Here is a 22864-nt window from a genome sequence, read left to right on the forward strand (position 1 = left end):
GAGAAGGTTACCTTCCCAATGTGGCCCTCCAATAAAATTACAGTGGCAGCAGTGGCCCCTAGCTCAGAGACCCCCGATATATATGGTTGTGGGAGACGGTTAACAGCCGTCGACATGGGGGTTGGGTATCAAAAGGGCGAAGGTGCAGGGTTTGCTGGACGGGGGGTGGGTGCTGTGACCAGAAATGGAGGGAGGCCGGGTGTCAGTGATTGGTTAAACCGGCTAAGGGCGGTGACATCGTCTGGACCTTTGTGTGACCCTGGAGTGAAGTCAAAGTTAAATGAGAGATTTTCAGGAGTATGTAGCCATAAAGAAGTGTTTTATTACCGTAGACAGGACACACGGCCCTTGAACACACTTTCACTTAGCATAATTGTTTGTTTGCTCCAGTTAATGGAAATATTTAACCAACAAGAAAGCACTTCACAAATTTTGATTTGAACAGCCTGTATCTGTAAAAAAAAAAAACTATTGTATGGTAATGCCCAGTAAAGCTTGTGAAACACCTGTTGAGAAGGTTACCTTTCGTTTCCAAAACTTTCATCTTTTTTTTGTCCTTATCTGCAACACACTCTGCTCCAGCTGCTACCACCGCCCGACTCTCATCCTTGTTCCCTCACTTTATATTCAGCAAGGACCTTTTTCAGTCTCCTCCCCCCACCTAAGACATGACAGCTTCTTTCTCGCCCCTTTTGTTTAGTCCTACAGCTGTAGGACGACTGCTGTGCTGATGTAACCATTGTTTGCCCCTATTATGAGAATATTGCATTATAACAACTCTGTCAGTTAATAAATATATTCATATATGTATATAAATATACATACACCATCATCTACACCTATGTTAATGACATTGTTTACTGTAAGATGTCTTGTTCTGAAAAAGGGACAAGACATGCGCAATAAATTAAAAATATATAAATATATAATATATATGTTAGAAAACAACAACAACAATTAAAAAATATATATTAAAAAAAAATCTTCAGGAACCAAATTCAATTATTCTTTTTTGGTTGTGGTGGATTTGAGGGCCTGAAAGGTCACTCAAGCCAGGGGTTTGAGACCCCTGGTCCCACTGTGTAGAGTCAAGACATGCAACGACATTACATGCTGCTGGTGAATTGAAGTATGTTTCTGTCTTCATAATAATGTAGCTACGTGGTCACCTCAGAGTTTTGTTTTTTCACAGAGTTCACAAGTATTGATTTAATTAATTTGGACAAGGGAAGTTGGCTTTTTACCATGACATCATCAGACTAGTGAAAGTCAAATGCTTCCCCATGCAGCCAATGAAAACCTGCCTTCAGATCCCAGCCTTCTATGACGTCAGTGTGTGTGTGCATAGTGTGGAGTCTGACTGTCTCATTGGAAAAAGCTCTCTCAGCCACCGCCATTCTGTCTCTGCCAATCACAATTACCTTCACTGCCTGAAGAGGCTCTGACCTTTACCTTAATTAATTCAATATGGATTTTATTTGCAAAATGCGTGTAAAATATGTGGCCGATTCGGACACGAAAATTAAATACAACCCAGACAACAGATTAAATGTTCCTTACATATTCACATTTTATGATGTTACAGAAGTGTAAGCTGACAACATGATCCTTTCCTAAGACAACTCGAGACAGACTGTTTTACTCCCATCACGTCACTGGCTTTGACACAGTATTCTGCTGCAGCAGCACCATCTAGTGCGTAATTTGAGGTAATGGGTAAAAATCAAAGATCTTATGAGGCCAGGAGTTGAAGCATTGGCCTATAATATTGGTATTGCAGTTTGTATTCTGAACGGAAGAAAGCAAAAGACAAAATTAATTTATAATTGGGAATTTGCAAATCTGGTTTTTAAAATAACTTGCATTAAATAACTTTGATAGCTTGTAGAAATCTTTGGAAAATGAAAAGTTTTCCCAAAACGCATTACTTTCGTGATTTGTTCTTTCAATTTTTCCTATAAAGTAACCTTTATTAGCTGTCATAAAAAGATGAGAGAGGCGACCACAGTTGACAGAGATACGCCTACTTCCTGCACTTGCTTGGGTCTCTCGAGGAACTTAGAGCTCTGATTGGTCCAGAGGAAGCCAAGATGCCAGTTTTAGCCAATCACAAACACGGATTATGCGGCTCTTCAAGTCTGACCATACACCATTCAGTCCGTCGTAGAAGACGTGGTGTCAATTTAGAAGTAGGAAATACACCGTTTTGGTGTGGCATCTCTGGACAACCTCGCAACCAAGTAAGTAAACGGCCGAAATTACTTTTATTCCCTCTTAATTTATACGTCTTCTTACTTGTGTGTCACGTGAATGACGTAGTGAACCCCCTCTGTACACTGTCAACTTAAGCCCGAAGCTAGCTACGTAGCTTTACTGTTACAAAACAGACCCTGAATGACTTTCAGTAGTCATGCTTACGAAACACTAAAACGCTGTCAGTAAACCAGTGAAAACTGCAGCTTTTCACAGATTCCACGTTTGCAGAACGAGTGCGTTTTCAGTTGAACTTTAACCTAGTAGCTAATGCTAATTTAGGTCACACGTTCAACGCAAAGGGATGTGCCAACAGGGAAGCATGTAGGAAACATTGAGAGAAACTGTTGTCTTTAGACCAGCCTATGTAATGAGCAACACTCCCATCACAAGGGATAACGAACATAATAGAATGTTTGCATAATATTTTTGTAATACGGTATAGGAATTTTCCATCATTTAGTGATAACTTTTTTAGAACCGAGTAAAATATCAACGACTCTGCATTCTTACCCAAGCTTTAAAAAAGTAGTTTTAGAGAAAGTAATAGCTTTGTAGCTAGCTGCAAATCCTGGCTAATGTTATTTTAATAACAGAAAGTACTGTATCTCTTAAGGAATGATTTGGCCTATTTGTAACAGGAAGCATTCCAATCCAAAATAAAATGGTATCTGTTCACTGTTACAGTCCTAACCTGGCACTACTCTAGCTGTGTTATATCACAGTTATTGCAGTAATTTCGACTTTGAACTTTGCAACATAACAATACCTGTGTATGTCGCCCCCCCAGACACAGGCTTCTTATCCGACACATGTAACACACACACATCGTGCTCTCCAGAAATTCACTTCCTGAAAAACCTGATTTTAGGGAAAATCTGCATACAGTTTTTTTTCCTACCAATATTGACTTTCTTAGCATGTGTCTGCATGTTTCCCCTGCAGAAATATAGTTATGCAATGTCTAAAAAGCATGGGCCAAACGTTAGCTGACCCTCAGCTCCACCTCGATTCAATCTCTCTGTTGACAGGTTGATCTAGCAATGGATATAGAAAATATTTTAATTGTTAAACTGGGGGTTACAATGCCAACGCTACCCTATTGGGTTTTACATAAAATCAAATTTAGTTTTAATAAGTACAGTCTCTTGGCTATCATATCTTATAAAAATAAGGCATGGGTGTTACATCAGGGTCAGAAAGAGATGGTCAAAAATATATATATATATGTATATTTATTTTTTCAGTACACCATTAATCCCCTAAATCTCTACATTAAATGTAGCTATTATTATAAACAAGCTAGTGATAATACCACGGTTTATAAACCCACAAGGGAGGGGAATTCAAACTGGCGCTCAATTTAAAAGCCCAACATAATTTTTTAATTCGCCTTTTTTGACCAATGATACCTGGATATGTTTGAGTGGAGAACATTATATACCAGTATCAAAAGTTTGGCGGTATTTTAATATCAGGGATAGAGACAAGAGCAACATAAAAAAGAAGCACCTTAGCATGGACAATGCTAATATCGCTAAGGTAGATGAGTCATTTAGACCTGACCAAGTAACTTTCTGAGACTTGTCTAACCAACATTGTGTGATACTTCCTGTTCAGCTGGCAGAGTTAACTTTGCAGAAAGTTTTATTATATGCACGTCACCCTATCACCCTTGAGATGTAATTATTGCGCATTGCTTTAACATTACATTCCCTTTATTTTCTTCCCCTAGGTCCATACTGAGATTCAGGAGAAATGTCTACAACTGAGAATAATCCTTATCAACACATCGTTGAGCCACTGAATCCTGACAACCCAAATCAGCAGTTTTACAACCTTTCCAAACTTGGAGATAGCAGATATGGTAAATATAAACATCTGTTGCTGCTTTAAAATCTATTTTCTAGGTTTGATCACTACTTGTTTGTTCTTTCAGAACGTTTGCCATTCTCCATCCGGGTTCTCTTGGAGTCCGCGGTGCGTAACTGCGATGGGTTTTTGGTAAAGACCTCAGACGTGGAACGGATCCTTGACTGGAAGCAGACCCAGACTCAAAATGTGGAGGTACCATTCAGACCAGCACGTGTCATCCTCCAGGACTTTACGTATGTCAACACTTTTTGTATATCAATAAGTAGGGCTAGGTATTGTTAAGGATCTCACGATTTGATTTCAATTCTTTACTGTAGGTCACAGATCCATTTGATATTTATTTGATAGCATGATATCTTAGTTTCATGCTCATTTGAAAAGACACGGTATAACCAATAGTATTTTTGAGCAATATAACATCTGAAAATTAAGAATCAGCATAATAATACTAGTACTAAATATGAGGCACTTTTGTAAAGCGGACTACTATCAAGACCCCCGCTGCCCCCAAAACTCCAATGAACACTAATTTCTTACCCAAGCTTTAAAAAAGTAGTTTTAGAGAAAGTAATAGCTTTGTAGCTAGCTGCAAATCCTGGCTAATGTTATTTTAATAACAGAAAGTACTGTATCTCTTAAGGAATGATTTGGCCTATTTGTAACAGGAAGCATTCCAATCCAAAATAAAATGGTATCTGTTCACTGTTACAGTCCTAACCTGGCACTACTCTAGCTGTGTTATATCACAGTTATTGCAGTAATTTCGACTTTGAACTTTGCAACATAACAATACCTGTGTATGTCGCCCCCCCAGACACAGGCTTCTTATCCGACACATGTAACACACACACATCGTGCTCTCCAGAAATTCACTTCCTGAAAAACCTGATTTTAGGGAAAATCTGCATACAGTTTTTTTTCCTACCAATATTGACTTTCTTAGCATGTGTCTGCATGTTTCCCCTGCAGAAATATAGTTATGCAATGTCTAAAAAGCATTGGCCAAAAGTTAGCTGACCCTCAGCTCCAACTCTCTATTCAATCTCTCTGTTGACAGGATGATCTAGCAATGGATATAGAAAATATTTCAATTGTTAAACTGGGGGTTAAAATGCCAACAGAAGAATTTGGCCAAATAATGAGTAGTATTCACAGACCAACAGGTTTCCCCTATTTTACATAAAATCAAATTTAGTTTTAATCAGTACAGTCTCTTGGCTATCATATCTTATAAAAATAAGGCATGGGTGTTACATCAGGGTCAGAAAGAGATGGTCAAAAATATATATATATATGTATATTTATTTTTTCAGTACACCATTAATCCCCTAAATCTCTACATTAAATGTAGCTATTATTATAAACAAGCTAGTGATAATACCACGGTTTATAAACCCACAAGGGAGGGGAATTCAAACTGGCGCTCAATTTAAAAGCCCAACATAATTTTTTAATTCGCCTTTTTTGACCAATGATACCTGGATATGTTTAAGTGGAGAACATTATATACAAGTATCAAAAGTTTGGAGGTATTTTAATATAAGGGATAGAGACAAGAGCAACATAAAAAAGAAGCACCTTAGCATGGACAATGCTAATATCGCTAAGGTAGATGAGTCATTTAGACCTGACCAAGTAACTTTCTGAGACTTGTCTAACCAACATTGTGTGATACTTCCTGTTCAGCTGGCAGAGTTAACTTTGCAGAAAGTTTTATTATATGCACGTCACCCTATCACCCTTGAGATGTAATTATTGCGCATTGCTTTAACATTACATTCCCTTTATTTTCTTCCCCTAGGTCCATACTGAGATTCAGGAGAAATGTCTACAACTGAGAATAATCCTTATCAACACATCGTTGAGCCACTGAATCCTGACAACCCAAATCAGCAGTTTTACAACCTTTCCAAACTTGGAGATAGCAGATATGGTAAATATAAACATCTGTTGCTGCTTTAAAATCTATTTTCTAGGTTTGATCACTACTTGTTTGTTCTTTCAGAACGTTTGCCATTCTCCATCCGGGTTCTCTTGGAGTCCGCGGTGCGTAACTGCGATGGGTTTTTGGTAAAGACCTCAGACGTGGAACGGATCCTTGACTGGAAGCAGACCCAGACTCAAAATGTGGAGGTACCATTCAGACCAGCACGTGTCATCCTCCAGGACTTTACGTATGTCAACACTTTTTGTATATCAATAAGTAGGGCTAGGCATTGTTAAGGATCTCACGATTTGATTTCAATTCTTTACTGTAGGTCACAGATCCATTTTATATTTATTTGATTCTAAATGCTATAAGATATTCATCTAAATGCTTTGATATTGATTGTAGAAATACATGAGTAATTAGAGTACCAGGTACCAGATTTTTTTTAATATTTTTTTTTTTTTGTATCTGGCAATAGTGGTGTCCCTGCTGTGGTGGACTTTGCTGCCATGCGTGACGCAGTCAAAACCCTGGGTGGTGACCCAGAAAAGATTAATCCAGTTTGCCCTGCTGATCTTGTCATAGACCATTCCATTCAGGTGGACTTCAACAGGAAGTATAGCCATATTTATTATTTACACTCTTGGTACCACTGTGCTCTTCATCTTTCATCAAATTAATAACAAAAATTCCCTTTTTTCATAAGATCCGATAGCTTACAGAAAAACCAAGATTTGGAGTTTGACCGTAACATGGAACGATTTCAATTTTTAAAGGTAAGAAAATGCCTAACCATCTAGATACCAAATGGGTTTTAAGTCTGCCAGGTTGTTGGTTATTTCTGCAGCTGTTTGCTTTTGTCTACAGTGGGGATCCAAAGCCTTTAGAAACATGCGGATCATTCCTCCTGGATCAGGGATTGTCCATCAAGTGAACCTGGAGTACCTTGCCCGGGTGGTGTTTAGCCATGAAGGGTTTTTCTACCCAGACAGTCTGGTGGGAACAGACTCCCACACCACCATGATTGATGGCCTTGGGGTCCTTGGTTGGGGTGAGTACTCTACAATATGGTTGTTTTATTGTCCGCTGTCGATCACCAATCGATTGGTGAAGATTTCCTTAATTTTGCGGGATCGGCGATCAGCTGATTTCGTATCGTATCTACCGCTCATATCTACCTCTGCAAAGGTCTGGAAGTCGGCCACTGTCCCCTTATTTTCTACAGTGAGAGGGCTGACTGACAGGCCCATCGACCAGGTCATCAATCTACCGCTCATATCTACCTCTGCAAAAGTCTGGAAGTCGGCCACTGTCCCCCTATTCTCTACAGTGAGAGAGGGCTGACTGACAGGCCCACCGACCAGGTCATCGTGTGACTGTGTTTACTGTTATCTTATCAACTTCATGGTTTTGGATCGACTTACTAAGTGGAATTAAATATAGTTTGTCAAATGTTGAATACATGTATAGGATCTTTCAGTATGTTGTGACATTGCACTTAAAAGAGAGCAAATAGATTTTGCTATAATATCATTTCAATCCACGCGACGTATCAGACAGATGCAGAATCGGCCCAAACATTGCAATCAGTGCACCTCTAATAGACAGATGTCATAAAACATGACTGTTTTTCTATGTCCTCAGGTGTGGGTGGTATTGAGGCGGAGGCAGTGATGCTGGGCCAACCAATAAGCATGGTACTACCTGAGGTAGTGGGATACAAGCTGCATGGAACCCCAAATAAACTCATAACGTCCACTGACATCGTTCTTACTGTTACTAAGGTATATTATCAAATTATTCCCCCCCCCCCCCAACCACTGTGCCACGGCACATACTGTAAGTGTGCCTTGAGGTATCAGGCATATTGTCGGGAATTATCACATTTTGCTAAATTAGTCAAAAATTGTAATTATTACATTGTATTTGTCTATGCAGCAGTGACGTGCTGCAAAAATGGCTAATACGATGGCTTAAAAAAAAGTAGATCTCCATATGTGTTTTTTCAATTCCTGCAAGTATATCAGTGTGGTGTTCAGCTAAACAGGCCCACACTGAGTAAATCAATTGTGAGTAAATTTAAACTAGAAGATCTTTATATTTCATTACATGTACTTTATGTGATGCCTTAATTTAGTTGTGCACCTTGCAACTTTTTCCAATGTACAATATGTGCCGTGGCTCAGGAAAAGTTGGAAAACACTATTGACTGGTGACATTCCTATTCCTATTCCATTCCGATTCATAATAATAATAATCATTTTCCCACCTGTTTTGGCAGCACCTGCGTCAGGTGGGTGTAGTGGGGAAGTTCGTGGAGTTTTTCGGTCCAGGTGTTGCCCAGCTCTCCATCGCTGACAGAGCAACCATCGCCAACATGTGTCCAGAGTACGGCGCCACTGCAGCGTTCTTCCCTGTGGACGACATCAGTGTTCAGTACCTGGCCCAGACAGGTATGTGTACACTCATCAACAGTTCTGTGCAGTTTTTTTTAACTGCGTGGATTCTTGTCACATTTAACCACATGGTATTTTGTCTGACTTCTGGTTTGTCTAAATTCAGGGCGAGAAGCAGAAAAGCTGAACTACATCACAAAGTACCTTAAGGCAGTGTCCATGTTTAGAGACTACAATGACGTCTGTCAGGATCCAGATTTTACTAAGGTCAGTCTTGACATCCTTTTCATGTGCTAAGATTTGGTTCTAATTTATTTGACATGGCAAAATTCCTCAATGTTATACATTAGCTTCTTACACAAAAACAAGTTTTTGTATGAATACATTAATACAGACGTTTGTCAAGGCAATAATGGGGGAGAATCAAAGTGGATAGTTCTAACACAAATCCCTATTTGTACATGTTGATTTTTTTTTTTTACTATATTTGTCAGGTTGTGGAGTTGGATCTCAACACAGTGGTACCCTGTTGCAGTGGCCCTAAAAGACCTCAGGACAGAATTCCTGTTTCTGACATGAAGATTGACTTTGAAACATGTTTGGGAGCAAAGGTAGATACTATTGAAAATTCTAATTTCAATGTATTCTTAACAAGAATTAATCAAGTCTTTCTCCTGCCACATCTTCAGCAAGGCTTCAAGGGTTTCCAGCTGCCAGCTGAGCGCCACAGCACCGTTGTCCCATTCCAGTTCAATGGAAATGAGTACAACCTGAGCCACGGCTCGGTGGTCATCGCTGCCATCACCAGCTGCACCAACACCAGCAACCCATCTGTCATGCTGGGAGCTGGTGAGTACATTTCTAAGGATTAAGGTTTCTTTGTTTTACCATTCACTTTTTACCTTTTACCAGTAATTAACAAATATTAATGTTTTTTTTTTCAGGACTCCTTGCTAAAAAGGCTATAGAGTGTGGCTTAAGTGTTAAGCCTTACATTAAGACCAGCCTGTCACCGGGCAGCGGAGTGGTCACATACTACCTGAAAGAGAGTGGTGTTATGGACTACCTGTCACAGCTGGGGTATGCTGCTCCGACGTCTCCATGTCTTATTGTAATTTTGACCAATTAATAAAAATGTAATGTAGTTTAATGACAATGTAGCTAATGAAAATATAACATACCTGTCAATTAGAAAATGTGGCCAATGATTATATAGAAAATTAGCTTAATTACATTTAACAAGCCTCATTATGTTTGTTGTTTTTGGTCTTTTGTTGCTGCTACAGTATAGACTAGTGGTTTCTAAAGTGGGGAGGCAGGCCATTCCTAGGTGCACGGAGTTGTTGCTGCAAAGGGGAGCAGACATATTAATTATTAATTTTATTACATTTTCCTTATTTGTGCCATAGCTAAAAAATGCACTATTTTTTTTAATTTAATTTCCATATGTAATGTTTTTCCTGACAGTTTTGAGGTTGTGGGCTATGGCTGTATGACGTGTATAGGCAACAGTGGTCCACTCCCTGATTCGGTGGTGGAGGCCATAACGCAGGTACTTTTTCAAATTTCCTCAATTATCTGTTGTATTACAAACTTTTAAAAGGTAATAATAACCCATTAATATGCACACATTTCCTGTTTGACTTTGTGTTTCAGGGAGATCTAGTCGCTGCAGGCATTCTGTCAGGAAACAGAAACTTTGAAGGGCGAGTTCACCCCAACACCAGAGCTAACTACCTGGCGTCTCCACTGCTTGTCATTGCTTATGCCATTGCAGGAACTGTGAGGATAGACTTCGAGAAGGAGCCCGTTGGTATGATTTAAAAATACTTAATAAACTACTAGCAAAAGGCAGAAATTCGAGAAGGAGCCCGTTGGTATGATTTTAAAAATACTTACAACCATTCCAGGGGTGGGTGGTAAAAAATCTTCTAGGTGAGGCTGTGCCATATTTCAATGTAACACAAACGGCACAATAAGGGTGCACTGTGAGATGGCAATTATTTAGCGCCAGTATCAAAAAAGTTGATGCATTTTTACACAGAAACATAAACAGCATATGGTACAAACACAATTTTGCGTTTGAAACTGAACATGTAAACTAATTACTTCATATATCATATTTACACAGTTTTACACACAAGGCTGTCGACTGTTACGCCAGTGTCCCCTTGTGGTGGAGGTGCACAGCTGAGCACATTAGTTACTTTTCCTTTAGGTGGCAGCGCTATAAACTACTAGCAAAAGGCAGAGGCTCAGAGCTGTCAGATATTTGGATGTTTCTTTCTTCAATTCCTATAATTACATTACCATTGTGTTCAACTAAACAGGCCTAGGTGTAATACTGCCTAAGTAAATTGTGAGTAAATTGAAATAATTGAAATATTTTTTTTTAAATATACATTTTTGTTTGGTGGTGTGCTGTGGGAGTTGACTAATGTAAAATATCTGTCATGCTCAAAAGAGGTTTGGAACCACTGGTTTAAAGCATTAATTCCATACCTGCAGGCACCAATTCTGAAGGCAAGGAGATTTTCCTGAGTGACATCTGGCCCACACGAGAGGAGATCCAGGCCATAGAAAGAACATTTGTTATCCCATCAATGTTTAAAGAAGTCTACGAGAAGATTGAGGTAGGGTTTAGTCCTTCTGAAGACGCCAAATGTGCCACTGAAAACAAAAAAAAAAGGCATTTTTATCTGTGGATTATTGTGTCATTGCAGAAAGTGAATGAACGCTGGAACTCTCTAGTGGCCCCTTCTGACAAGCTCTATTCCTGGGACCCTCGGTCAACCTACATCAAGTCTCCTCCGTTCTTTGATGGTTTGGTAAATACTCCCTCTGATGACCTCCACACTTAGAATAGAAACGTGCCATAGAAACGGCACCTCAACCATTCACATTATAATTAAAACCCTTAAATGCCCCTTTAAATATAAACAACACTATGTAAATCATAAAAATTCGGGAAAGGTTGTTTTATTTTATGTAAGATATATAAATATAATTTAACGACATGGACAAACAAACGCAAGTTCTAGTGCTGATATTAACAAAGCTTTTTGTCTCATGACTTTCTTGTTTCAGACCATGGACTTACAGCCTCCCAAGTCCATAATCAACGCCTATGTTCTGCTGAATCTGGGAGACTCGGTCACCACTGACCACATTTCTCCAGCAGGGAACATCGCCAGAACAAGCTCTGCAGCGCGCTACCTGACCAAAAGAGGGTGAGTGAACAGACTGAGAACAGTGTCAGAGGTTTGAAAGTTGGTGAGAATATAAGTGAGAGAATGACAACTGCTAAAGGACTACGCTTTGATAACACATAAAAATAAAGTGATGATTTTGAATGTCTTTGATTCGAATGAATGAATGCTAGTTCAAGTTGGTGAGAATATAAGTGAGAGAATGACAACTGCTGAAGGACTACGCTTTGATAACACATAAAAATAAAGTTATGATTTTGAATGTCTTTGATTCGATTGAATGAATGCTAGTTCACCCAGATTATGAATAACGTTGTTTGACTTTTTTTGTGTGTTTCTTCGTGTTCTGATCAGTTTGGCTGCTCGGGATTTCAACTCCTACGGATCGCGCAGAGGGAACGACGCCGTGATGGCCAGAGGAACGTTTGCAAACATCAGACTCTTTAACAAGTTCCTCAATAAGCAGGCGCCGCAAACAATTCATCTGCCAACAGGAGACGTGGTTAGAATACGTCATTTCTCTGTTCTCGTCTGTGAACATTGGTTTTATACAGTTGAAATGGATTTCTAGCCAGCATGGAAACTTTTTTTTTTATATGGTGTGTAGTTAAGGAGTCCGGCTCAGGCAGCTCCAGAGACTGGGCTGCCAAAGGACCCTTCCTGTTGGTGAGCAGCATTTATTAGAGTGATTTCAGACCACACAACATTTAAAAAGTATGAATAATTAAGTATAGATAGATGCTTGGGTGATAACAAGCCTGCAGTCACTAGGTGGCAGCAACTCATACAGTGGTTTGTACAGATACAAATGTACATGTTTTCAGGTTCTCAATAGTATTTCAATTCGTGGGGGTGTGGGTCAGGGGTTCGGGGGAGGGCATGAAAACATATCTGTCCCCAAGGGGGGGGGGGCATGAGAGAAAATAACTGAGAACCACTGCATTAACAACTGATCCTCCTTTTTTTTAGTTCTTTTGTAGCTGTCTGCTGCCACCTAGAGGCAAATGGTTTTAATTGTTCTGCCTGTACCTGTCTTATCAACAAATAGTTTTCATAATCCCTGACTCATTTAGTGATAGACGTCTGTTACACTCTGGTCTCATCCTTGTCCTCTTAGGGCATTAAAGCTGTCCTAGCAGAGAGCTATGAGCGCATCCACCGCAGTAACCTGGTGGGAATGGGAGTGATTCCTCTGGAATATCTAACAGGAGACACAGCTGACAGTCTAGGACTGAGCGGCAAAGAGCGCTTCACCGTCATCATCCCTGAGCAGCTCACTCCCAGGATGATCATCGATATTCAGGTCAGTCCAGAGAGAGTTCGTCAGAACGTCAGGGACAGAGGGGCAGGTCACTTATCGCTAACATGAGACTTCTCCGTTTCTTCTTCTTCTTCTTCCGCACAGCTCGACGCAGGGAAAACATTCCAGGTGCGAATGAGGTACGACACGGATGTGGAGCTGGAGTACTTCCGCCACGGAGGAATTCTCAACTACATGATCCGCAAGATGTCGGAAAACTAAGAGGCACAGAGACGTGTGTGTTGTACAGTCGACAAACAAGACATCTGGAACCTGAAATCTCGCAGCCCGTGTCAGTGTTTGATGCAACAAGTAATTTACAGAGAGCTGTGTGCAGACGTCAAATGTGACTTTCTCTTGTGTGAGGAAGATGCTGCTACAAGTCTTATTTGACAGGAGAGGTGAGGTGAACGTTCTGCACGTGTGTGTATTTGGATATGATTATGAATAGTTGGATTTAAAGTCATGAATATTTACTAAAAGAGCTGTTTCTCTCTTCACTCGCTTCACTTTTGTCAAAAATGTTTAAAAATTCAGAGAAGTGTAACCTTCAAGTACATTTGTGTCTGTTTTAACATAAAAAAATATATGTTTACATCAAACATTATTGAAATAAACAAAGACGGTTTTCTACCTTAGTTTAAAAGCTGCTTTTTCCCTCTATACATGAAGTTCAAATTAACTGTAAACATATTTCCACTTTTAACTGTTAATGTCATTATATTTCCATCCACCCAGAAAGAGAAGAAAAAAGATTCCTCGCAGATAAAGAAATTCTAAAACAAACACTGGCTCAGGACATATATATAGGTTTTACTGACAAGAAATGTCAGTAAAACCTATATTAAAATATATATTTTACTGACATTTTTTTCAAGCTACACACATTTTTGCAATTTTTTCCCCCCAACTGTTCACCCTGATGTTTTTGTCTCGGATTAGAACCGACCTGTTAGCTTGTGGACATTCCAGTGTAACCCTGTTTTATCTATGGATCTGTTGCCTTAATGACCTCATGTGTGGTACTGTTGATTTACAGTGTAATTGTAATGAATCATTATTTTGTATGTGGCTGTCTTTGACCACGGGATACTTGTAACTGAATAAAGTAAAGCTGTTTTTGCGGTACTCTCAGTCCATCATTTTTACAAGAAGGCGGAAGAACTGCGCAGCTGAGCTGAGGGCAACCGCTTTCACCGTCATTTCATTGGAGGACCACTACTACTGTATATAATACTACAGCGCACATAGCTAGCACAAACACGCTTCTCAGTCTTAAATGACCAAGTAAAGCAACTGAAAAAAACAAGATTTAAAAAAATTAGCCCAAGGTAAATTAGTTAAGGGTCAGACCTGGGATCTGTGAACCAGAAGTGGCCCCAGGTTGAGAATTTGAGGCCCCTGTTGTAAGAGGTAAATAATTTGTTGTTCTGTTGAATTTTTTTTTTATTGTTGTTGGACTACAGTATTTTAATCAACTGTAAATTTAAGAAGCATATAAGCAAATTGCAAAAGTCCAAAATATATTTTTCGGCCACTAGAGGGAGTTAGCACATTTTAGTCTGAATAACAGGAGGAAAATGGGTCTTTTTTTGCAATAGTCTCATCTTGCCAAGTTCACTCATTTTTTTGCTGTTTAATCCATGTTGTTATCAGGTAGAAGTGAAGTACATCCTAGACAGGTCATTAGTCCTAGTGTGTATTTAGTAGATCTTTTATCCAGAACGACTTACATGAGGACAATTAAGTATATGATTATACTGTGGCACAAACCCAGGACCTTCTGCGTGTAAAGCAGACGCGATATCCACTACACCATGGAACTACAGTCCATCACAGGGCCCAAATACCAAACAACATTCACAACCCAATTTTGCCTTTTCAATTAATGTAACACAGTGATCATCAACTGGCAGCCAACGTGCCGAATTTGGTCCACAGGACTGTCCAATCCAGCCTGTGACTGGATTCCAAAAAAAACATCCAATAATAGCTATGGAACGAATTATTAAAATTCTTGGCCGAAACTCGAAAGTGAGGAAACCAAGGCCAAAAACTGAAACACCAAAAAATATTTTCATACCAATTATTAGTACCATTGTATTTCTGACTTTGACTGTAAACTAAACCTCAATAAAATCAAGGCACTGTGATTGCATAAGTTAATAATAAATCAACAAGAAATTAATAATTGTAAACAAAAAAATCTAAAAACCATTAAGCAGATAAGAAGATGAATAGCTAAATGGGTAACTTCCATCGTGATACTCCTTAAACTCCAGTTTTTAAAAATCACATTGACATGGTGACATTAGCTCCTCTTGTCTTTTTTTTGTTTTTATAAATATGTTAGTGCTCATAGACTCTTTGTCAACATGCTTTTGTGTCAGTTATTTAAAATGTGGTTAAACAAATGAGGGCAGGACAAACCCGAGCACCAGAGCATTCAGGACACAGAGTCACATTTCAGTACTGAAACAGGACACGTGATACTCCCCTACAGTTGACTGTTGGTGGTAAACTACAGTGCTGTATTTCAGGCTTTACTACCAACACTATGTGATTTTCTCTGTAATATGAATTAGCCATCTCATAAATGTGTAGCCAACATATTTAGACCAGAAATGTGACGATTACTCAATATACATCAATTTTAAAGTTGGGGTAGGCAACATGTGTTTTACATTACTGTTAATAACGCTGTACCCACTATTTTCTCCTGTCAATGTTTGGTCTGTGATAAACAAAAATGAATGAACTACGAGAGGGCAACGTTTCTGTAAAAGGAATACGGAAGGAATACATACAGCCCTATAGTATGTGTCTTCATGAGTATTTCTCTGCGAAATTGTACCAGGTTTTACTCATTTCACTCACGTTGCGACGAAACAGCTGGAGAGCAGAGCTATAAGAGCCAGCATTGATACTGACTCCACGTTGGTGGTGGAGCTGCACGCTGATAGGCCGTCACAGAGAAAATGGAGTCAGAAGCTGTCTCCAATCAATCCCTAATTAGTCTAAAAGCCTTAACGACACCATTACTGAGACACAGATCAGAGAGCAGGAGCAGATAATATAAGCACAGCAATCTTCTTGAATACAACTCTCTGCTGACTTCATCTTTGGGCCCAATGCCTTTACTTCAACGTCTTTGGCAAGGTCTGAGACGTGTCATCCTCGTGAGGCTCTTGCACAGGCACGGGCAAATTAAGGCCCGTGGGTTGCATGCGGCCCGTTCAGTTTCTTAATCCGCCCCACCAAACTTTTCCAAATTATATGATTCAGTGGTTCTCAAACTGTGGTACACGGACCACAAGTGGTACGCAAGTGCTCTCTGGCGGTAAGCGGGGAAAATTCACATTTTAACATTTACATTTTCAACTGAACAAATCTGAAACATACCAAGCACAATTAATACAACATTTAAACATAAGAAGACCATACCTGTAGATTTAAATGTCTTCCACCCTGGCAAAAGACTGTACAGGTCACTAAAAGCGACTAACCCAGAGATAAAGAATCATGCTATCATTTTTTTTGACACGTGTATCTCTAACTTAACTAAACTGTTCATCTTCTCAGCCATTGTTGGGAACCTTGCCCTGCCTTCTATTGTCCTGCTGCTGCATCTATGGCACATACAATAAGTGGATTTTTCTCCACTTGTTATGGCCACAGTTAGGTGGACTGTGGTCAATATGCCAACAATTTCGCAACAGCATTGGTGGTGCGAGTGTTAGCAGGAACAAGGGCAGCATATTACACAAACTATTATTTAACTATGATGTCTTATAAATTAAATCATTTGTCATTTTAGTCTTTAATTGAATTGCTTTTCTAAAAAAACAAACATTTAATTAGCTGTGTAGAAACAAAGTATTTTTCATGTAATTTACTGAGCACAATCTATTTTACAAAGTGTCTGTTACTTATTATTACAAAAAAAGCTTAAGATATTTTAAGCACTTTTGAATAAATTAATAAACATTTGATAAAACTCTGATAAACAGTCATGTAAAAAGTGATGACTTCCCATATGACTGTTCATCATACAAACCTTTTCTATACCATATTTAATGAAACATCTAAAACCACAATTATAGAAGTTTCAAAACTATATTGGAAGAGACTGAATGAGTTTTATTAATAAAGTTTTTTTTTAAACCAAAATAGTACTCTAGAATTGTGCGATTGTTCAACTATAACCAAGGTACTTTTGTTGCAAGATAAGTGAACATTCAGAACAAACAAACTTTCAGAAAACAAACAAACAAACAACGTTGAGACAACTTGTCTATAAATTTAACCAAATGAACATAAATATGAGAAATACTTACATTTTCAAGGCGGTAGGTCAACATTTGTTGCCAGCTTAAACTTAAATTATGTTACAGTGGGCGTTCCCTGGTCATACGCAGATCTCTATTCACAATCAAAGTAGTCTCTGAGTGGGGCAAAGAGATGCCTGATGACTGGCACACTCCAGGAACGACCCAGGAGCTTCATTCTTACTGCCGGCTCCATGTCAGCAACGTCCGTGTAGTGCACTGGAAACCCAAGGATCCTGCAGGACGAGAGATGCAACATCAAAAACCTGATTTCAATTTTGAAGAGCCAAAGGATGTTTCTGTTTAATGTAACTATTTTTTTCAGCAAATGAAGCATTTGTCTAGTGATTATTCCACTATGTGTATTATGTATTACCTCTCCAGCTCTGTGCACCACAGTATGTCCTCCTTGCCGTTCATCAGCACAGGGCAATGCTGGTCTTCAGTCCTCAGTTTTCCATACTATGCGACATCAAGTACTAGTTAGAAAATGTAATCAAATTCAAATGTGTATTTTAGGTTAGTTTTTTTTTTTTTGTATCGTAGGTTATCTGCCTTAGCAACTCGGCCAGAATGAAGACAGTCCTGCAGCTCCAGCTTGTCCGTACTAGAGGCACAGAGAGGCCTGGAAAACATTTACATCTGTTGTTGTTTACTTCTAAACACAACGCAAAGATGACAATGCATTGTTGTTTACTTCTAAACACAACGCAACTTTGGTAGAGATGGCAATGCAGGTGCAAATTGAATTTATGAAATGACTAACCTGTTCATGTCTGGGAGGTTTCCCCAGAAATAGCGAGCGCGATGGGCAGCGGAAACCTCAACAGCATCAATCATGACAGGATTACACTGCAACAAAAAATGTGTAATTACTAACAGTAGGGTGTAACACCAAAACAGAAAAGGCCTTTGGAGCAGCAGTATTGCAAATGTGCCAGCTCTAAATTTGTTCAAAAGCGAACCCTTGTTGATTATTCCTGTATCACCAACCTCCAGAAATCGTGAGATGTCTCGTTTGACTTCGACAGGCATGGTGACCACGTTCTCAAACATCCAGAAGAATGGCCGCTCCTCTCCTTCTTTGGGCATGGCCTCGCTCAGCAGTCGGTAGAACTCGAAGAAAAGCCTCCCTGTTCCCTCTAGAATGATCAGACTCAGTCAACGATCAAATAGGCTCTTAAAATGCAGTACTTAAAGCCTAGAGTAAACAATTCAAATAGAATTCTAAGCCAGTCTTTAGTACCAATGTCTCTGTCAGGAACCTACCATACAAGCCTTTCCCTGCAGGATTGACTGTGGAGAGATCATCATACGGACTTCCTCCGATCACCAAGTCAAATGGGCCCCACTCTTGAATCTAAGAAGCACATTGTCACCATCTAGTGTTAAACTGAGTCTGAGTCTTTTTGAAGAATTTTTGAATCAAAATTATCATTCCTACATTTCTGCTTGTAATACTCCTGATATCACGGGCGTATTGGATCTTTCCTTCATGCCTCACGTAACCCAGTGAGATGGAGTCCTCACAAATCTCGGACGCCACATACAGATCCACCTTAAATCCCAGATCCTTAAGGACCAGGTAGCCTGGGCACAAAGACAAGTACTGTGATCCTCTACTCCACTTCATTTTTTTAAATGCATAAAATGCGTAAATCCGTAAGCCATAAGGACCAGGTAGCCTGGGCACAAAGAACTGTGATCCTCTACTCCACTTCATATTTTAATGCATAAATTGCGTAAATCCGTAAGCATTCATTCTCACCTGTGGCAATGCCATCAAACAGGGAAAGAACTCGGATAGGTCTTCTCTGCTCTGTAGGGAGTGGTGGGTACATTTTTGGTTTCTCCTTCAAAGAAAATGGTAATAAATCAAGTTTCAAATGGTTGGTGTATGGTTATTTACATACTATGGAATTATTAGGGTCACAGAACTGTTATAACTCTTATCGGTTTATCGGCAAAATTTAGCGCAGGGCACCACACCATGGAATTATAATCTACCTTTCACCCAAGCACTGCAATCTAAACTGTTAGATCTTCTAGGACAGTGTAATGAAATATAATAATATTCTAGTTTGAATTTACAAAAAATGTACTCCTGTTTAGTTGAAGACAACACTCATATACTGGCAGGAATGAAAGAAAGACACTGACAAAGATATTTTTCTATATTTTTTTCTGATTATCTTTTCTTAGTTTTAATAACCATCTGCTGCCACCTAGTGAAAGAGCATTTAATTGCTCTGCCTGTCACGCATTGACGAACAAAGAAAAATTATTTGACTTACAAACTCCTGCACATTGTCATTAGTGAAGAGCTCCTGCAGCTTGAGGTTCCAATCACGGCGACACTTAAGGACACCATGTTGCAGCAGTGGCTGGCACATGTAGCAACTCCAAGGGTCCTCAAATCCAACACTGTTTGGGGTTCCAGGATTGACCAGGATGTCAAGGCAGTCCACGCAAAAACACCTGGACCAGGAGAAGAGAACAGGAAGACAACGTGAACAGATGCACACGTGAAAACACTGGTGGTTATTGCATCATGCATGGAGTTTGCCAGAGTATTTGAGACCTGTAGCAGTTGGCGTTGGCACAGAGCAGAACTTCGCGACCACCACAGCAGATAGCACAGTAGGACTGTGAGCCGTCCTCATCGTAAATGTAAGACATCTCCAAGTAAACGTCCTAAATGTCAGTATTTACTAGGATTATTATTGCTGTTGGTATTATTATAAATAATATTATATTTTACTTCTGGATAAATAGATGATTTTATTACCTTGCATGTTTGGCATAAACCTCCTTCAAACAGTGGGTGGAAAGTTGCAGCTTCCCTCTTGCCACAGGAAAGACAGAAATCTGCAGAAATACACCATGACACAAAGATGACAGAAGAAATTGTAAAAAAAAAAAAAAAAAGAATAAATACATTGACAGAGTAAGTCACAATTGAAATAGTTCTCTTCTTACCTTCTATATTACAATTGCTCTTCAAAACCTCCTTCACCATTTGTTCTAAGATAAAGAAAGAAATTGTCAACATTTATGAAAATGACACCAGAATGTACAAGTGACAAAACCATCATACATTGTACAGATCTATGAACCCCTCATGGAAAAGCCCAACATTCAGGAATCTAAATGTGATTACTCCGACTGTTGAACTGTACCTCTGCTGTAGGGCTCTTCAGAGGCCGCCTTGTTTTTACAGAGGCTCACTGCTTGTAGCTCTGCAGTGGAGAAGTCCTCAGGCAGTGAATTACGCAAGACACTGTGGGCTAAAGGATTACCGTATGCAGAAATACACACAAAATCATTTTTGTCATTATATGTTTGATCCTTGCTCTAGAAAATTATGATCATGGTTTAATATGAGGAAAGCACACAAAGAGTAGTTGGTCTTGTCTGGTGCTCACCAGTTTGTGTAGGTTTGAGTCTGGTCTCTCCTATGGGCAGGAAGCCCTCGTTGGCCCAGTCCATGGGTTTGACCTGGTCCTCCGGATTGTCTGATTTACTGAGAGGGAAGGTCTTCTCTGTTTCAACCTTGTCCATCTGTGGGGTACATTATCCACAGTGTGATGGACTGCGACACGTGTAAGTGAACTATTTGTCATCCTGACACAGAACCAGACCAGTGCACACAACGAAAGTGGTCCTCGGAGAGGAAGGCTGGCTCTACCCTGACATCAGTTGTAGAGAGTTGTAAATGACACTTAACAAGCTACAGCAGCTTGTTAAGTCAAGATGAACAACAGCCACCATCCCCCTACACAGCACCTTCACAAAACAGAGGAGCATGTTCAGTGGCAGACTTCTGTCACTGTCATGTTCTACAGACAGACTGAGGAGGTCCTTTGTCTCCAAGGCCGTTCAAACCTTTAACACCTCACTAAAGGTGAGAGGGGAAACGGCCCATCAGCAACCCTCCCCCCCAACCCTTCACTCACACACCACACCAATCAACACCACTGCACAACCACTCGCCCAAACCCTGGTTACAACTCTACCTGTGCATCTTTTTGTACGAGTTGCACTGGCAAAAAATTCTCTTTTGTACTTAATTTGTAATTATTGCCCTGTTTTATTTTGTAATTACCGCCCTGTTTTAAACTCCATAGCCTTCTGTTGGTGATTTTATTCTTTTTTTGTATTTGTACTGTTTTTGTGTAAGCTACTGAATGCCTTCATTTCCCTTTGGGATCAATAAAGTCTATCTATTTATCTAAACGTGACATAATAATTCATTTTATCTAATAGCAATAGTTGAGCATACATGTTATTGTATGCATATATGATATAATTTGTGGAAAGGTTTTTGTTTTGTTGAGAAAGACATGGTTATTAATTTTCTCCCCCTCATAAGTTTGATTTAAAATGTTCAAAATGTCAGTTTCATTTTGACGTGGTCCACGTAAGACAAAAGCTGCCATTTTGATTTTCAGGTATGAATATTAAATTGACTTCACTAAAAGTAACTAACCTTGAACGACAAAACCAATACTGTACGTATTGTAACAATGTATTGTCTTTTCTTTTCTAGAAAATTCGACGTTTTGGAGGTTAACGGTTCAATGACGCCGAACGTAACTGCACTGAGTGACTGAGCTTGAAAATATTCGACAATTGTAAGCGCGAGTACTCTACAACTTTCAGAGAGGGAACGTTATAAAGACAGCGAAGTTACATACGGGTGCTTTTACAAATATGTTGACGTCCCACACGGCACAGCCAGTAGAACATGGCTACTGACTTTGCCATTTCTCCACTTGTTACCGCCACGCAGGTGTGGACTGTGCCTAAAACGCAAACCTTTTAGCGATTGCAGCAATGGCGAGGGCAAAACATTAGAGTTCCTGGGCTATTAAAGAGCACAACATACTGCTAAACATACTTCATTAGCGTATCATTTTACTCACCTCACCATTAAGCGATGGGCCCGGAATGAAAATACCGTTCGACCTGTCCGCTTGAGGCAGTAAAGTCAGATGCTCCGCCTCTAAAGTTGAAAAAAAAATCTCGAATCCGTTTGGCCACCCTACCTAGCCAAACGGAATAAAGCTGTCAACCAGATTGAAGTCATATTCGTCCCAAAATGGGGGAATTAGAAAAAACAAACAAACACCTGTTGTCTTGATCGTCAAGGAGGAAAATGTTTAAGTAAACGTTTGTTTGCTATGAGCCGTATTTGATGTTCTACTGTTAGGTTGATAGTAAGTTGTTTATAGTTAGCATAGCGCGCCATCTTAGCGTACTGAATTGACGTTGATGGGAAGCATTAACCAGAGCTCCGCCCAGTAGTAGTACAGCAGTGACGTGCGGTCAGGGGCTGCCTCCCCTTCCGTCATTTCCGTCATCCGAAATTTTATTAAGTAAAAATCGCCGAATTGGAGTATTTCGTCAAATACATCAAATACAGGGCAGAAATCCCGGGTGAGGCAGTGGAGAGCTGTTTTTCACATCTGACTGCGTGATCCAATACAAACTGGGTCACTTCCGTTTCTGTTCCTCAGCATATCGCCAATATGAACTTTACAGAAATGTTTGTTATACAGATCTCTACACTT

The 22864-nt window shown here is 39.6% G+C and overlaps 2 protein-coding genes across 3 annotated transcripts; one reads left to right on the plus strand and one right to left on the minus strand.

Annotated features, from left to right (window-relative positions):
• The first annotated feature begins 2091 nt into the window (after positions 1-2091).
• aco1 (aconitase 1, soluble) lies at positions 2092-14091 on the plus strand. 2 transcript variants are annotated; one of them, XM_017033559.2, is made up of 21 exons: positions 2092-2240; positions 3989-4120; positions 4193-4361; positions 6537-6674; positions 6765-6834; positions 6926-7109; positions 7703-7842; positions 8340-8511; positions 8621-8721; positions 8949-9065; positions 9144-9303; positions 9399-9534; positions 9922-10006; positions 10111-10267; positions 10963-11087; positions 11178-11282; positions 11542-11684; positions 12018-12196; positions 12271-12329; positions 12781-12966; positions 13069-14091. In XM_017033559.2, the coding sequence occupies exons 2-21, from the start codon at positions 4012-4014 to the stop codon at positions 13183-13185; spliced, it is 2652 nt and encodes an 883-aa protein (XP_016889048.1). In that variant the 5' UTR covers positions 2092-2240; positions 3989-4011; the 3' UTR covers positions 13186-14091. The 2 variants fall into 2 exon arrangements, with proteins under 2 accessions (XP_016889048.1, XP_024915554.1); XM_025059786.1 differs by lacking the exons at positions 2092-2240; positions 3989-4120; positions 4193-4361 and adding exons at positions 5906-6061; positions 6134-6302.
• Positions 14092-17128: 3037 nt separating this feature from the next.
• On the minus strand, positions 17129-20587 carry LOC103385436 (DNA (cytosine-5)-methyltransferase 3B-like). The gene is made up of 13 exons (XM_025062689.1): positions 20471-20587; positions 20271-20315; positions 20080-20159; positions 19873-19985; positions 19586-19769; positions 19060-19144; positions 18736-18881; positions 18561-18651; positions 18285-18433; positions 18058-18143; positions 17847-17916; positions 17668-17753; positions 17129-17527 (listed from the first exon to the last, which is right to left on the minus strand). Exons 2-13 carry the CDS (start codon positions 20308-20310, stop codon positions 17386-17388), a joined length of 1272 nt encoding a protein of 423 aa, XP_024918457.1. The 5' UTR covers positions 20311-20315; positions 20471-20587; the 3' UTR covers positions 17129-17385.
• Between the last annotated feature and the right edge of the window lie 2277 nt (positions 20588-22864).

This window comes from Cynoglossus semilaevis, chromosome 1 (assembly GCF_000523025.1).
Source record: "Cynoglossus semilaevis isolate Cse_v1.0 chromosome 1, Cse_v1.0, whole genome shotgun sequence".
In the NCBI taxonomy this organism is placed as follows: Eukaryota; Metazoa; Chordata; class Actinopteri; order Pleuronectiformes; family Cynoglossidae; genus Cynoglossus; species Cynoglossus semilaevis.

Coding starts and splice junctions, on each gene's coding strand:
- aco1 (XM_017033559.2), top strand. CDS start 4,012: ATGTCTACAACTGAGAATAATCCTTATCAACACATCGTTGAGCCACTG. Junction 6,675..6,764: donor CAGGTGGACTTCAACAGGAA/GTATAGCCATAT, acceptor TTTTTTCATAAG/ATCCGATAGCTTACAGAAAA. Junction 11,283..11,541: donor CTCCGTTCTTTGATGGTTTG/GTAAATACTCCC, acceptor TTCTTGTTTCAG/ACCATGGACTTACAGCCTCC.
- LOC103385436 (XM_025062689.1), bottom strand. CDS start 20,310: ATGGTGAAGGAGGTTTTGAAGAGCAATTGTAATATAGAAG. Junction 19,986..20,079: donor GTTTATGCCAAACATGCAAG/GTAATAAAATCA, acceptor ACTGACATTTAG/GACGTTTACTTGGAGATGTC. Junction 19,770..19,872: donor GCCAACGCCAACTGCTACAG/GTCTCAAATACT, acceptor CTCCTGGTCCAG/GTGTTTTTGCGTGGACTGCC.